Below are 15901 nucleotides of genomic sequence, written 5' to 3'. Positions count from 1 at the left end.
TGTAACCGTGCACTACTCGTCCTATAAAAAGCTCTTTTTAAAACAGGGTCCCAACCCCGCCCCAGTCTCTCCTGGGGCCTGGGTTCCTCGGGACCACTCCCCGTGAAGAGCACCTGGAGCATCCCCAGCCTGCATGGAGCTCCATAGGAGGAGGTGGGTAGGGGCAGGGGCAGGGGCAGGCAGGGGCAGGGGTGGGGCGGGGAGCCCATCCTACAGGAAGTCCCCAGAGGCGGAGGGCTCGGGCCGGCGGCTCTGCTCCTGCCACCGGCAGCGCAGCCTGGAGAAGGGCTGGTCCTGCCCGCTCTCGAGCTCGGGGAAGCCCAGCTGGTTGAGGATCTCATAGACTCCGGCCTTCGATGCCACCTGGGGGAGACAGCAGAGCTGGGGGCTGTAGTCCCAGAGAAAGAGGCTGTCATCCAGGTCCACCCGCCCCCTCCACGTCACCACGCCCTCCTCCCCTCGGCAGGCTCTAGATCACACAGCTGAGCCTGGGGCCCAGGGCTGCCTTCCACCAGCTCAGCAACCTGAGCAAGTTTGCGTTTTCACTACCACGAGTTTCAGCTTCCTCATCATGGGGACAACTGTCTCTACCTCCCAGGACGATGCTGGAGGGCTCCAGAAACACAGAAAGCACCCAGCAGATAGTAAGGAAGAGGAGAGCGGCGCAGGAAGCCAAGTACCCCTGTGCCCACGCAGCCCTGATGTTCCCATTGAGACACTAGGGGTCACGGGCCCAGTGCCTCATGGGCATTACAGCCGGGGCCCCCACGGAGGGCTAGAGAAGGCGGTGTGGGTGTGGGAGCCAGCAAGCAACCCTGTGGCTGTGTGTTCCGGCCGTAGACCAGGCAGGTCTGTCACAGGCCTCCCCTCAGGCGGGCAGGGGGGGACCTCCCTGGATGTTCTCCATGCAACCCTGTGGCCCAGGGCCTGGGAGACACAACCCATTCAGTGACCAGCCCCCCTCTCTCTCCACCATCTTAGGAGATGGGGAGGATGCAGGCTCCACTCACCAGAGGCAACCTTCACCCCCACCCTCCACGCATCTCCAGGAAGGCGGGACAGAGGGCCCCTGAGGCAGGAGCCCACACTCCTGACTGGAACAGCTCTCTCCTTCCTAGACAACCCCCAACATGCACCACCTAGTTTCAGCTGGTTCAAGCTCCTGCCCAGCCCCTGGTTCTCCCAATGTCCACTCTCCAAGCAGAACCCAAGCAGAAGTGTCCTAGGTTCCCCACGACCTCCATCCCACCCAGGGGTCCAAAGAGGAAGCCAAGTCCAGGCCTACTCAAGCGGATGGCCCCAATGTGGCCTTGGGTCCCCTGACTCAACACCCATCCTCGAAAGGACCACCCTTAAGGCTGTCTTCAGCTCACACAGGGCCTAGCACACGGCACCAGACGTATCTCATGGCATCCCCACCACGACGTTCTCAGGTGGCAGGGACAGCATCAAGACGATCTCTGCCTTCATGCTGAGGACAGCTAGAGGGAAGGGCCCACCTGTCCAAGGTCACGGCTGGAAGGTGGCAGGGGCCAGGCCACCACGCCGTCCTGCCCCTCGCAGGGCACAGGGGAGGAGGGAACACAAGAATGGGCACGAAGCACGCAGGTCACCTCAGCCCTGGGGATGCCCAGAGCAGGGCCGGGCCTAGCACACTGCCCTGTGCCGTTCCCCACACCACCCCCCTTCTCACTGATTCATGCCTCCGACTTCCCCCAACGGCCGGCCACGTGCAGACGCTGGGCCGGACACCCAACGCTGAACGAGACACAATCCTGATCCTGGAAGCTTCCCGTAGAGCCAAAGGACAGCTCTGCCCACGGGGGAGCCTGCTGCCGGGCCGGCGGGGGCCGCGTGGGGCGGCCTCTCACCTGCCGCATCCACGAGCTGAAGGGCCTCTGCCAGGAGTCAGCCTTCTCCAGGTGGAGGTAAGCGTTGAAGAGCACCAGGTACACGTAGCGCTCCAGGTACTGCAGCCCCCGCAGCAGCAACCTCCCGGCCTCCGGCTCCGATTTGGCCGCTTTTGCCTGGAGGACGGCAGAGAGTGAGAGTCCAGCGGGGCCTCGCCCCCCACCCCCAGGCACAGACACAGCACACACACAGACACACAGACACACACGGACACACAGCACCAGGGCTGGGACGGGAGGGTTTTGCACAGCGAGGCCCACGGCATGGCCCCGGCTCAGGTTCCACGGGAAGCCAATGGACGGCAAGGCTAAGCCATCGGGGCTCTGACCGTGGACACAGCAGGGCCTCCCCTCCGCCCCCGAGGCCTGGGCTCTGCGGCCTCCAGTGGCTCCCAGGCAGGTGAGTGCGTCTCTGCCTGGGAGGGGGACCCGCATCTTGGCCTCTGACCCCAACTGGTCCTTACCGGACCTCCTTGCCCATTTCTCAAATGGCTCCGGATCAGGGGCAGAAGGGGGTGAATCCAGCCGTCCGGCCCCGGCCCCACCCTCCTCAAGGCTGGAATAGATCCTAGAAAGGCCACCAGGGCTGGGGGCAACGAAAGATACAGAGGCTGAGGAGAGAAAGAGGTGCGTGTGCTGGGTCGGGGGGCATTGGTGCTTTTAACAAGCCATCCTGAGCACCTTCTAAGAACGGTACCAGGCCACGTGCCAGGGGGAGAAAGAACTGCCACGCCACGTGACTGGAGATAGGCTTCCCAGAGAGCGTGGGATGTGGCTGGGCCGTGCGGGCCGGCAGGGTTGGGGTGGAGAGAGCCAGCAGCCCATGGGGCGGCACAGAGGTGTGGACGGTGCCCAGCAGGTGGGACCCGGAAGGCGCTGGCCTGACTGGATCGAGGGTGTGAAGGGACAAGAAGGGGAACTGGGCTGGCAGGCAACTGTGGAAGCCCACACTCTACTCTAGTCCAGCTTCCCAGCCTGGCAGGCGGACGCCGGGGCCCCAGCCCAGACCCATCAGAGCAGAGCCTGAGAGACACGGGCCTACGCGATCCTGAGAAGCTCCCCGGGGACTCTCTGCAGCCAGGGTGGAGCCCCGTGGCTTTAGCTCAGGGGAGTCACTGAAGGTGTAGGGGCAGGAGTGACCTCTGAACGGAAGACTCACAGGAGGCTAATGCTCAGGAGGAAGGGGACTTAAATGGGGTCTTCTTGAGGCTTTCTCAGCGTGGGCATCGGTGGGCACCCCAAGGCACACAGAGTCAGCTTCCCTGTGGCACGGTGTCCTTGCCGCCATGCCTGAGTTGCTCCTATGACCCACCACGGACGTGCAGCCCGCCCTGGAGGGGAAGCCCAGGAGAGGGAAGGCCACACCTCACCCCACACCCTCCAGGCGTCCATCTGGACCCCCAGCAGCTCTCTGTGCACCAGGAAGAAGACAGAGCCCAGGGGCCGTCCCCTCAGGCGCCAGGAACATCCTCGGAGGGCACAGCCAGCCCCAGGCCCCCGGGAACCAGGAAGGGCGGCCTCCCCACAGCTGGGCCGCAGCTGAAAGCCTTCCTGCTCGGCACACCTCAGCCCAGTGGGTCTCCTCTGGAAGGCTCCAGAGTGGGCCCCCGCCCCTGACCCGACATGACCCATAGCCCCAAGAACCAGGAGCTGGAGTGGGCCCATCTGCAGGGCCTGTGGTCCCCCACCTCTCACTTCCGCCTCAGCTAACAGCCTTCCCGGGCTCGAGTGAGCGCTCGGTAGGAAGGAGTTCTGGGGCACTGGGGATGGGGCAGGGGCGGGAGGTGGAGAGAGGATGGGGCCCCGGATGGGCGAGGGGCCCATACCCACTGCCCTGACTCCCTGCGAGACACGGCTCTGGGCTCGGTGCTGCCATCGAAACTCTCAGCTCCCAGGTTTCTGGAGGTAGGATTGCTCAGGTACGTAAGGTACGAGGAAGCACCTGTAAACCATGAACAGCCACAGCAAGTCATAGCACAAAAGAGAAAGCTACAACATGGGGGTGATGTGTGCTTGGGCCCCACCTGCAGCGACCCTCGTGGGCAGGGGCAGCGGGAGAGGGCAACGGCGGAGCAGCCAGACCAAGGGATCAAGACAGGGTGGGGGGCAGCCGGACCACGGAGGGCGTCAAAGAGGCAGCGATATCTGAGGGGGGTTGGGGGGTAGAAAGGTGCCCTGAGAAGGGGAGGAAAGGGGCCAGAGGGTGAGGTGTATCCAAGGTAGATGACACGGAAGGGGGCGCAGAGGGGGCGGCAATGGGGCGTGACCGGGGCCCAGAAGAGGGTATGGAAGGCCAGCCAGGCCCTGATCCTACAGACAAAGGGGCCACCGAGGGCTTCTGGCGGAGGTGAGGGTGGAAATGGCCCCAGGGCTGCTGCAGGAGCTGACTGGAGCAGGGGAGAGCAGGGTGCCTCTTGTTTTAAGGATCAACCAACCAGGTGCTCAAAAAAAAAAATGCAATTCTGTTTAGAAATTAGGCAGTAGACACACACACACAGAAAAACAAACATGATTTTACCTAGAGACAAAGTATGGCCAATACACCACCACTACCGACCCGCTCTCCCGAAGGAGGATCATTCCATGCTGCCCGGCACGGGGCACTCCCCACCCCATCCCTCCCACTGCCTTCCCCGTCTCCATCCCTGGAGCTTCTTGAAGGAGAGAAAATTACCCACAGTTCCACCAGACAAGAACCATTTTAAACTACTTTCAATTAGAGAGTGCTCAGGAAACATCCTTTGGGCAAGAAAAGCCCACGGTTCTGGGGCTGGCCCTTGGGCACAGTCACCTCAGCCCTACCTTCTCCAAGCCCCCGCTCCCACGGGGACAGGGGCCTGCTGCTCCCAGAGACACCAGAGAGGACTGCGTCTGAGCAATATTCAGGGTGGTGAGGTTGGGTGATTCCTTCTGAGCCCTACTGGCAACGTAGGGTAGAATTATCCCTAAATTCAGACCGCAAGTAAAGGTGACAGCTGACACCCCCCCAGAAGGTTCCATGGGCACATCTTGCGCGATCACAGTCTGTGATTTGAGACAATGACCCATCTTCCTATCAAGGCCCTGGTTTCCTTAAAATCAGCCTATGTGGGCACTGTCTGGGGAGGAGGATAGGCCAGCCTCCTCCTGTTGATAAAAATAGTGGAGCTGTTTTTAAATGGTCTGGGAGGCCAGGCTGTCATTAGTTGTGGTGAAGCTGGACAAGGCTTCCTCATCCATTGAGACTGAGCCCTAAATAGAAGAGGCCTAAGAAAGGTGGCCAGGGCGCTGGGCACTTCAGCTCTCTCAGGCCAGTGGTCAGCCAGCACCCACGTGGGCCCGGTGTTGCCAGCGGTGGCCCTCTTGAAGCTCCTCCCTTTGCTGGGCCACGTGGAAGAGACCCACCAAGGCAGGGCTGATGCCCCTCCCCAGGTATGTCCAGGGTCTACCACACACCACATGCCAGGCTGAGCATGTCACATCCAGAGCGGAGTGTTAGATCCTAAAATGTCTCCTAGAGGGACACCCATTTTGCAGATGAGGCTGGGTAAGGCCAAGTAACTGCCCAGTGTCAGAGTTCCCAGCTGGGACACAAATTCCAAACGCCCAGCTGTCTGACCACCCTGGGCCCTTTCGCCATCGTCAGGCTCAACCACACCCTGCCTCATGTTTGCCTCTATACCTTGACCCCACCATGCCCCCACCCACCCCCTCCCTTCCTCCTGCCTGGAAAGCCGTTCCCCTCCACCAGGCCTGGCCCTGTTCCACTCATCTCTCCAGGCCCAGGCCGAGCCCCTGCTCTCCTGAAGCCTGCTCTGAGTGCTCCAGCCTCCAGCGTCTTCTCGGCCTCCTCTACTCCCCAAGGAATGATCAGTCTGGAAAACAAGCCTGGGGGCAAGCACCAGATTAGAATGAGGTTTACATCTTCCCTGCCCCCCCCCGCCCCCCCGAATGTCAGGGTCAGGACACAGACTAGGCATGCAGTAGTAACCCAGCTGGTGGATGAGCACTGACTCCCCAGGCCCTCTCAGCCAGTCTCATGCTTCCAATGCCATCTGGAATCTAGAGTCCAAATGGGACACTGGGGACCCCACATGCACGCCTCCACCCCCGGGGATCCAAACTCCATGCTGAATGGAGACTCCAAGCACGCTGCCGTGCTTGAGGGCTCCAGGTAGGTTATCAATCCAGCTTCTCCAACTCACAAAACATGTCCCAGGCGAACCTCCTGAGCTCCCCCAAAACCTGCCCGTCCACATGTCTGTGCATCTTAATGTCTATCCTTCTTGCTGCTCAGGCCAAAACCTGGCCTTCCTCCCTAACTTCGCCCTTTCTCGGCCCCACATCCAACCAGTCAGGGCATCCTCCCAGCTGCTGCTCGCCTCTTACCACCTCAGGCCAAGCCGCCTCACCTCAGTGATAGCGGCTGACTGGCCTCCCTGGCCCCCCCTACCCCCACTTCTGCGGCCTAGTCCCAACACAGCCCCAGAGTGAGCCTGCTAGAACCTTAAGTGGGCACCTCTGCTCAACCCACTGCACAGGCACCCGCTGGCACTCAGAGTAGAAGCCGACGTCTGTGTAATCATCTGTGCGATCCCAGAGCAGGCCCCATCCCACCTGCCCCCATAACGTCTGACCTCCTCTCCTGCCCCTCAAACATACAAGGAAGCCCCCCCTCAGGGCCTTTGCACTTGCCATATCCCTCTGTCTGGGTGTTGGCATGGCTCCCCCACTCACCCCCCTCAGGTCTGTGTTCAAACGCTACCTTTTCATCAAGCCCCTTCTTGAGCCAGACCCCATGTAAAACTGCAACCCCCTAGCCCCACAGACGTATCACGACCTGATACAACGTGACTTTGACTTGTGTCTTGTTCCTTGTGTGTCTCCCTCCCTGGAGTGTGGGTTCCATGAGGGCAGGAACTTCCCTGTGCTGTTCATGAGGTATCTCCAGAACTAGCACAGTGCCTGGCACTCAGGAATCCTAAGAGAAATGTCTGCCGAATCGGGGACCAACGAATACTTCTATCTCCCATTTTTATTAAGCCCTGCATCACAGACTGCCCGGGGTTACCTAGATCAACGCTTCTGCTTTCCAGAAGGGGAGACCGAGGTCAAAGAGGTGAACTGACCTGCCGGGGTCGCATGGAGAGCTGGACGCAGCCCAGGCCATGGGAAAACAGAGCCCAAGGAGAGAAACAAGAAAAAGCGAGGCCAGGCTCAGGGCCTGAGTCAATCCAAGCCAGATGACACCCCCATTACTGGAGTCTGCCTGCTGCCCTTTCCCTGACCCACTCAATAGGAACGAGCATGGAAGGCCTGGTGGCCTCTGCTGTCCAGCTGGGCAGGCAGCTGACAGCCCTCAAAGATGGCTAGTCTCTAAGGGGCGAGGTCCCAGAGCGCCGACCCCATCATCCTTCTCAAAGCTCAGTGCCACCCACTCCTCGTCAGACACTGGCCCCAAGCAGTGTCAGCCGCTTCCAGGGGCTTTCTGTGAGTCCCTGCAAACTCCCCTCAGGCCTGTCCTGGGGCCTCGAGCACAAGGAAGCTTTCTCTATCTAGGAAAATGGCCCTTGGCCCATGGACAAGTAATCAGTTTTCCAAAGAAAACATTCTTTTTTTAAGATTTTATTTATTTATTTGAGAGAGAGCATGAGAGCGAGAGAGAGCACGAGCAGGGGGAGGGTCAGAGGGAGAAGCAGGCTCCCCGCCGAGCAGGGAGCCTGATGCGGGACTCGATCCCAGGACCCTGGGATCATGACCTGAGCCGAAGGCAGATGCTTAACCGACTGAGCCACCCAGGCGCCCCCAAAGAACACATTTTATTCAGTATTTCCAAAGTAGGAAGGGACTAAACCCGGCACCACGGGCTTCTCGGTGCACCATTCATTCCACAAACATCATCTACCCCTAGGTCAGGCTCTGGGATGCGGTGCCAAGACATGGCCCTCAGGATCCCACTGCCCTGCACATAAGCTAGTGAGCTGGCCAGGTGTCCCAACCCCCCCTGCCCACCGCACCCTATGTACCCCACCCCTACTTCATCTTGTACCTAGGCTGTGCTCACCGCCACCCTTCCAGGCAGGTAGAGAAGCAACGGTGACCCCAAGTGACATGGGAAAGGAGAGGCCCAGGCAGGCCAAAGCAATTCGCCCAGGGGAGTGCAGGGAGTTCCTAGCAGAGCCCAGGCTAGAACTCGGGGCTTCCGACCTAGACTCAGGGCATTTTTGGGTGGCTGGAGAAGAGTGTCCTCTCCTGGCGGACCAACAATGTGGACAAAGAACAAAAAGGTATAAGGAAGGGTAGGAGTCAGTTTTCCTATTTAATCACATGGTGACTTATTCAACCTTCCACCCATTCGTCTGCTCACTAGACAGACGTCTGTGGAGCCCTACCTGTGCCAGGCAGAGTCTGGGGGTCAGGGGGTCAGAGACAAGCCCTGGCCCAGCAGAAGAGAGACGAGCAGCAGAGAGCGGCGCCCCTGGTGACAACCACAAGGCTAACAATGGCAGCAGTGAGCACAGAGGCAGGGTCTCCTTGATGGGGACCCCCTGAAAGCTCCAAGCCTGATGGTGCACACGTAGGAACAAGCCTGGCTCACGGCAGGTGCTCAGGGCATGTTTGCTGTTGGATAAAGCAGGAAGTCCCCCTGGAGGGTGGGGATTGTTCCTGCTCAGCCACACCATGGGAAGGACGGGAAAGCAGAGAGGTCTCAGCTCTGAGAACATGTGCCCTACACACACATGCACACAACATGCGTGCACACGCGCGCACACGCACACACAGGCATGCGCACAACACACACACACACACGCACTTCGAGCAGCCGCTCGTCCACCCACTGGCTCTATTTTGGGCTGGGTGTGAAAGAGCCCTGGGGACACATTACCTATTGGAATGAGGTCTCCAGGGAACAACTTTGGCCAAGCCAGAGTCGTGGAGAGACTGAGAGGGACCCCACCTGGGGCTCAGAGCCAGAGCTGTCTCACTCTGTATTTTTCTGAATACCCTTTGTCTTTGGGGGCACCAAGCTGAACCTCTGACCTTTTGGCAACTCTGCACCAACCCAGGGCAGCGCATACAGTAGGCCCTGGTGGCTTCCTCCCTGGCCCCTTCCTTTCCACCCCACAACAAAACTGCCCCAAGTGTCATGGCCATCGGGGAGGAAAGGAACACAGGCCGAGGAGTTGGAAGATAGGTTCTGGTCCTGCCTCGAGCTGATCACGGTGTCATTAGGCCTCACTGTCTTCCTCAGTAAATTGGTCTAGTAAAACCTACCGTCACCTCCTTACCAGCTACTCTGAGGACCAAAGGAGACAAAAGAGTAAGTTCTTAGAAAACAAAAAGCACTGCTCAAAGTTAGAGATCTACAGACGAAATCTCAATTCGAGACCAAAAGACATCTTATTATCTCTCTGTGTGGCTACTTTAGCTCAGTTTTTCTTCAAACTCTTTCTGAAGGGACAGACGGGAGACACATTAGACTGTTTTAAACACAGAACACTAAGAATTAACGTCACCAGCCAAGGCTAAGGAAAAGGCCCCTGGCATTAATGATTCTAGCAAGACTTCCTCCAGGAGCCCTGACCTTGGTTTCTGTCACAAATATTTTTCCCTTTCCAGGCCCAGCAGGAAACAACTAATTCACCAGATGGTGTCCCCACCGTGGGCTGGTGGTCATCCCAGATTCTCCTCAGCCTAGGGCCCAGCTTTGTCACCTCTATCACAACCTCACGGAGTGGCTTAGTTCAAAGAGCCTTCTCTTTCTTTTTTCCTTTTGAGGTGGTTTTTAAAATGCCCTAGCATTCTGGCCCCCTCACACACATAGCGTTGGTCAGGTCCCGGCCCAGGCTCACTGACGCTCTAGAGAGTGGAGGACACATCGCTGGGCTGCAACCCGCAGAGGCCAGGCAGCCTGGGACAGGCCCAGGCAGAGAGGGGAGTCAAGGCTGTCGGACCAGGGAAGGCCTGTCTCTGTGGAAATGTACGTACAGTTTTAGTCCCATCCCCCCTCTGTGCCTATGACCTGAGTCTGCAATGTGCGCTTGTCCTCTAGCCTTCTCAGGCTGGGAACACAAGGGCATGGGTCGTGGCTTCTAGTTCTGATTCCCCCACCGCCCCCAGCAGCAGGGCTTGAGGTGGGAGGAAGCGGGGCCTCCTCCAACTTGGGCGGCAGGATGGCGGGGCGGAGAGGGCCCGATCTGGGAATCTGGGTCTGGAGTCTCGCTCTCCTCCTGCCATCCACCAGCTGTGGGTTCTTGGGCAAGCCCAGCGCCTCCCTTCCTCAAATGCAAACATGGATGTGATGGTACAGACTGCCCTTCATCAAGCACAGATACAGAGTAAGGACTGAGCCAGACCGTGGATGTGAAAATGCACAGTGAGCCATGGGCGGGGGGGGACCTCCCACGCTGTCTCTGATTCGGGACGTATGGGGGGGGCTTGGTCCCCTGGCCTCCAGCACTGGCCTCTAGCAACTCCCAACCTCCCCTCAGGAACCCCTCCATCTTCCTTCTCCCAGCCCACCCCGGTCACCCAGACCCTCATCACAGACTTCAGGTTCATCTGAGTCTAGAGGAACCCGAGAGCTCACCAAACCCAACATCCTTCCCCTCGGCTTTAGAAAAGCACCTCCCAAACCTCCTTTGAACGTGAGCAAGTCAAGTGAAAACCCAAGCTCTGGCCCTGCCTTCCTGCCTCCACCACACCTCAGTGCGGAGGATCTTTCTGGAATTACTGCAGTTAGTTAACGGAGGGGGAATGAGAGAGCCAGCATACCAGCATTTTGCAAACCCTCCGTGAAATAAAGAATCCAGGGGATGAGCACCAGCAGCTGCCCGGTCACAGAAGAGACCACGGGGCCTTCTGTACCCCCGTGGCAGCCCACAGCATCGCCCGTGATCAGTTAGAACCAGGGGTGCAACTAACCAGGTCCAGACTGCGGATGCCTAGGAAGCAACCCGCTTACCTCTGGGGTTACGCTTCTGGGGAATAAAAGGGGGAAGAGCTGCTCTAGATTCCATGGGCCACATCAGCCAAATGTGACATGTGGCTCTTGTTCGGATCCTGATCCAACTGCAAGAAGACTTTGTGAGACCACTGAGAAAATCTAAACATGGACCAGGTGCTGAGTGGCATGAAATAACTTTTAGAGGGTGGGGCCTGGGAGCGAGGATCTTTGCCTCTCAGCCCCGCTCTGATACCAACTCACATGGGACGCTACACAACCCACTCTCTAGCTCATCTGTCAACAGAGGGGACAAATGCTCTGTAAGTCTTTTAGCACTAAAATCTGAGGGTCCCTGTGGGGATTCTGAAGCTACAGGATATCACAGGACACTCTGGCCCTACACGGATCCTCAGAGCCCTCCCATTAGTTGAACACTTGACGTGTGTCAGCCCTGTACTTCCGGTCCCTCGTGTCCTTCCCGCATACAGCCCTGCTGGGAAACAGTACTGATACAGCCTGGCAGGTGGGACACAGGCGGTCAGAGAGGATGAAGACGGCTGTCACCCACATCCACATTCCTTCTGCCAGTCAGCCCAGAACAATCCGGCCATTCCAGAGTCCACACACACGCATGCATGGAGCAGGCCAGAGGCCCCTTCTAATCTCAAGGCAGCTGGGGCAGCTCAGGCCATCCTGACCTCAGGCAGGACATACACTCTGGGTCTAGCCAGGCCAGGTCAAGTGCAGGGTGACCTTGGAGGAAAGACATTCTGCCTTTTCTGGCTAAAGGACATAGTGGCCTGGTCACCAAAAGCTGTGACTCACAAATCCATGTCCATAACCAGTTTCACAGGTCTACAGGAACTTAGAAACACAGATCTGTTCAAGGACTCTTAACTACTCTGAGATCATGTCCACTCTACTCTGAGATCATGTCCATTCTACTTTTCTGGTACTAAAATATTCTTTCTTTTATGAAATGCCAACTGTGTAGATGGTAGTTAGGTTTTTAAATTTTTGCTTCTTTCTTTCCTTCCATCTCTCCTTTCTTTAAAATGGACACATTTAGCAAGGTTATATACTGGCAACCCTAGAAAGGCCCTTCCCTGTTTTAAACGGGCCTCTTGAATCCCAACTACCGGGATTGAGGTTGCTTTTAGCTCTTTCTTTGTTCTCTACCAGTAGTTCTAGGATCTCTAAGATTAGTGTCTTTCTAAGAAAATATATCAGACAGCGCCTTCCCTCTCTCTCTCCCATCCCGCTATCTGTCCACATCCAGGTACCCGGGAAAGGCTGTGGGAGGACACGGTGAGAAGGCAGCCATATGCAAGCAGGATGAGAGAGCTCAGTGGAAACAAATTGGTCAGAACGTTCATCTTGGACTTTCCAGCCTCCACAATGTGAAAAAACAAATTTCTGTTGTTTAAGCCATGTGGTTGTGGTATTTTGTTGTGGCAGCCCCAGCTGAATAATGCACGTATGATGGCCTCTCCCTTCTCGAGGTTTCGGTCTCATCTGCAAAAGTGAGACAGTCACATTCTGTGAGGCCGGCAGGACCCTAACGCCAAACCGAACAAAGACATAAGAGACCAAGATCTCTTATGAATCTGACACAAAAATCCTCAACAAACCAAATCTAGCAACATAAAAGACACACCATGACCAAGCAGGATTTATCCCAGAATGTAAGGTTGGTTTAATACCTTCAATTAAAATATCATACCATATCAATAGAATAAAGGGCAAAAAACAAGATAATCATCTCAACAGACATGGAAAAAGCATTTAACAATATTCAATATCTCCTCATGAAAAAAAAAAAAAAAACCACTCAGTAAACTAAGAATGGAAGGGAACTTTCTCAAGCTGACAAAGAGTATCTATGAAAAAGCTACAGTTAACATCAGATTTAATGTGAAACGCTGAAAGCTTTCCCCCTAAGATCAGGAACAAGAGAGGGTGTCTGTGCTCGCTACTTTTACTTAACATTCTACTGGAGGATCTAGCCAGGGCAATTAAGGAAGAAAATTAAATAAAAGACATCCAAATTAGAAAGGAAGAAGCAAAACTATCTCTATCTGCATACGACGTGATCTTGTAAACAGAAGATTCTAAGAAATTCACTAAAGAAAGTATCAAAACTAATGAATTAGTTTAGCAAGCTTGCAAGATAGAAGATCAATATACAAATATCACTTGTATCTCTATATAGTAACAATGAACAAACTAAAAAATGAAATTGAGAAATTAACTCCATTTACAATAACACAAAAGCAATAAGCTACTTATGAATAAATTCAATATAAGAAGTGTAAAACTCACACTCTAGAAGCTATAAAATATCTTGTAAAAAAAACAAAGAAGTCCTACATAAATGGAAAGACATCTCATATTATGCATCAAAAGAGTAACTATTGTTAAGATGGCAATACTCCCCAAATTGATCTGCATCAAAATCCCTATCAAAATCTCAGTTGGCTTTTTTTTTCTTTCAGAAATTAGCAAGTTAATCCTAAAATTCATATGGAAATACAAGGGACCCAGAACAGCCAAAATAAGTTCTGAAAAAGAAGTCGTACTTGGAGAACTCATTTCCTAATTTCAAAATTCACTACAATACTATGGTAATTAAGGCAGCAGTTCTGGCATAGAACAGACAGATCAATGGAACAGGATTGAAATCTCAGAAATAAGCCCTCACATTTACAGTCAATGGATTTTTTTAGAGCTGTCAAAATAATTCAATAGGGAAAGAATTGTTTTTTCAACACATGTGCTGGGACAACTGGATATCTCCATGCAAGAGAATGAAGCTGGATCTCTACCTCACACCATATATAAGAATTAACTCAAGATGAATCAAAGACTAAATATAAGAGCTACAACTATAAAATCTTAGAAGAAATCTACTTACCTCTTTGAGGTAAACTCTCATGACCTTAGATGAGGCATGACACCAACAACAGAATGTGATGTATCCACACAATAGAATATTAGTCACAGAAATGAACGAAGTAATGATCCGTGCTAGAACACGGATGAAACTTGGAAACATCATGCTGAGTGAAAGAAGCTGGTCACAAGGACCACATCTGTATGATTCCATTTTTATGAAATGTCCAGAATAGGCAAATCCATAGAGGCAGAAAGTAGATTCACGGTTGCCTAGGGTTGGGGAAGGGCGAAATGGGGTGATGAAAATGTTCTGTATCTGGTTGTGGTGATGGCCACACAGCTCTGTGAAAGTACTAAAAACTGTTCAATTGCACACTTTAAATAACTGGATTGTATGGTATGTGAATTCTATCTCCATAAAGCTGTTATTAAGAAGACAGCAAGAGGGTGAGACTCGACTGCAGCAGATCCCCCAGTGTGGCCCCCCACCAGGAGCATCAGTATCACCTAAGAGCTTTCCAGACCTACGGAATCAGAAACTCAGAACTGGAGCCCAGCAACGGGTTCTCCAGGTGATCTTGAAACTCACTGCAGCTGGGGACTCCCGCTTAGACGAGGTGGTCCTCAACCTTGACTATGCATTGGGATCACCTAGGGAACTGTACAAAAAAACACTCACACGCTGCTCCCGCCAAGCAGACCTAGTAAATTAGACTCTCTATGGATGGAACTCAGGCATGGGAATGTTTCAAAGCTCCCGTGTGAAACTAGTATGCTGCCGCGGCCGCCGGGTAAAAAAGACTGCATTAGAGAGTGAAGGCCTTGTGTTCTTCGGCCTCTTTGAGAGTCTGACCCAGGCCCAGCTCACTAAGGCCACCTGGTGGCCATACTGGGGAATGACTATCTTGCTTCTGCTCCACCCCCACCCCACCCACCAATCCACCACCAGGGAGCCCTGGGATGGGGTTCAGGGATCCCTATCGTCCCACTGCTGAGGTCAGCAGCAGCCTGTCCTCTGGAACGGGGGTGGGTGAACGTGGTAATCAGAAGATAATGTCAAGTCATCTGACTGGGCCAGGAGAGCTGTGTAGGACAGAGCCCCACAGACAGCTAATGGAAAGGCACTTTTTTTTTCTAAATAGGCTGAAATTCTGGATTTTTACACAAAATTTGTACCTTTATGGAAACCGTTTCATTTTTATCATTTCATGAGTTATCCAAACACAATTTTTAACTGAGGAGGTCAATCTGGGGGCCAGCCCCAGCCCGAGGGCAGCGCAGACATACATAGGTCCTGAGTGGGCAGTCATGCGGCATCAGCCATTAAAACACTGAACGGCTGCCCTGCTGGTCATTAAATGGCCACCTGCCAAGCCCCGGGAGCGGCCCCATCTACCAACCTGGCTCCTGCCCTGGACCCTCGACACCGCCCACGACCCAGAACCTGAAGGGTTAACATCTGACACCACAGGGGTCAGGACAGGGCGTTAGTTCTGACTGGCCACATCCTTGACTGGTCCCAGGGCTGCCACAGCTGTCAAATACTCTGAACATCACCAGCGCATACACCTCGTCAAGCACTCCCGAATCAGGCAAGGGTGAGTTGGGGCTGGGCGCGTTTCCATTTCGCAGGTCACATCCAGGAGGTGAGGAAGTAACAGAACCCATGAGGGCCCCACGGGAGCCCTAGCCACCTCACATCCAGTCAGCCACAACCTCTCTGTGCACTGGGGGAGGGACACGTGGGTCAGGGCGAGGCTCACCTGGCGGTAGGTGCAGATGATGATCTCCCGCAGGTGGTAATGCATGGGGGTCATGGTCTCACTGACTGTGTCCAGGGCCGCATCTACCTCCTTCTTCACGCGGTGCCCGTCAGGTAGCAGCTGCACCACCTTCATCACCACCTGGGGCCAGGGGAACACAGAGAAAACCAAGGGGGGTAGGTGAGGCCGCCAGCCCCAGCAATAGACTCACCCCACACGAAGGAAAACCTCAAGGCCCATCTCAACAGTGGTGCTGGGAAAACTGGATATTCATGTGCAAATGTAACTCAAAACAGATCAAAGACATAAACACAAAGCTAAAACCATAAAACTCTTAGAAGAAAACAGAGAGGAAAACTTCATGACGTTGCATGTGGCAATGACTTCTTGGACCGGACATCAGAAGC

At 54.8% G+C, this 15901-nt stretch overlaps 1 protein-coding gene across 1 annotated transcript in view; it reads right to left on the bottom strand.

Annotated features, from left to right (window-relative positions):
• Positions 1–210: 210 nt before the first annotated feature.
• PALD1 (phosphatase domain containing paladin 1) overlaps positions 211–15901 on the bottom strand; it is a 32597-nt gene continuing 16906 nt past the window's right edge. Inside the window, exons 18-20 of the mRNA XM_021699964.2 lie at positions 15495–15635; positions 1872–2027; positions 211–363 (exon numbers count right to left, since the gene is read on the bottom strand). Coding sequence (XP_021555639.1) covers positions 211–363; positions 1872–2027; positions 15495–15635 — 450 coding nt within the window. The remainder of the gene's footprint in view (positions 364–1871; positions 2028–15494; positions 15636–15901) is intronic.

The sequence above is a fragment of the Neomonachus schauinslandi genome, chromosome 6, assembly GCF_002201575.2.
Source record: "Neomonachus schauinslandi chromosome 6, ASM220157v2, whole genome shotgun sequence".
Classification (NCBI taxonomy): Eukaryota; Metazoa; Chordata; class Mammalia; order Carnivora; family Phocidae; genus Neomonachus; species Neomonachus schauinslandi.
Note: the sequence above shows the minus strand (reverse complement) of the source record. Positions and strands in the feature narration are given on the sequence as shown.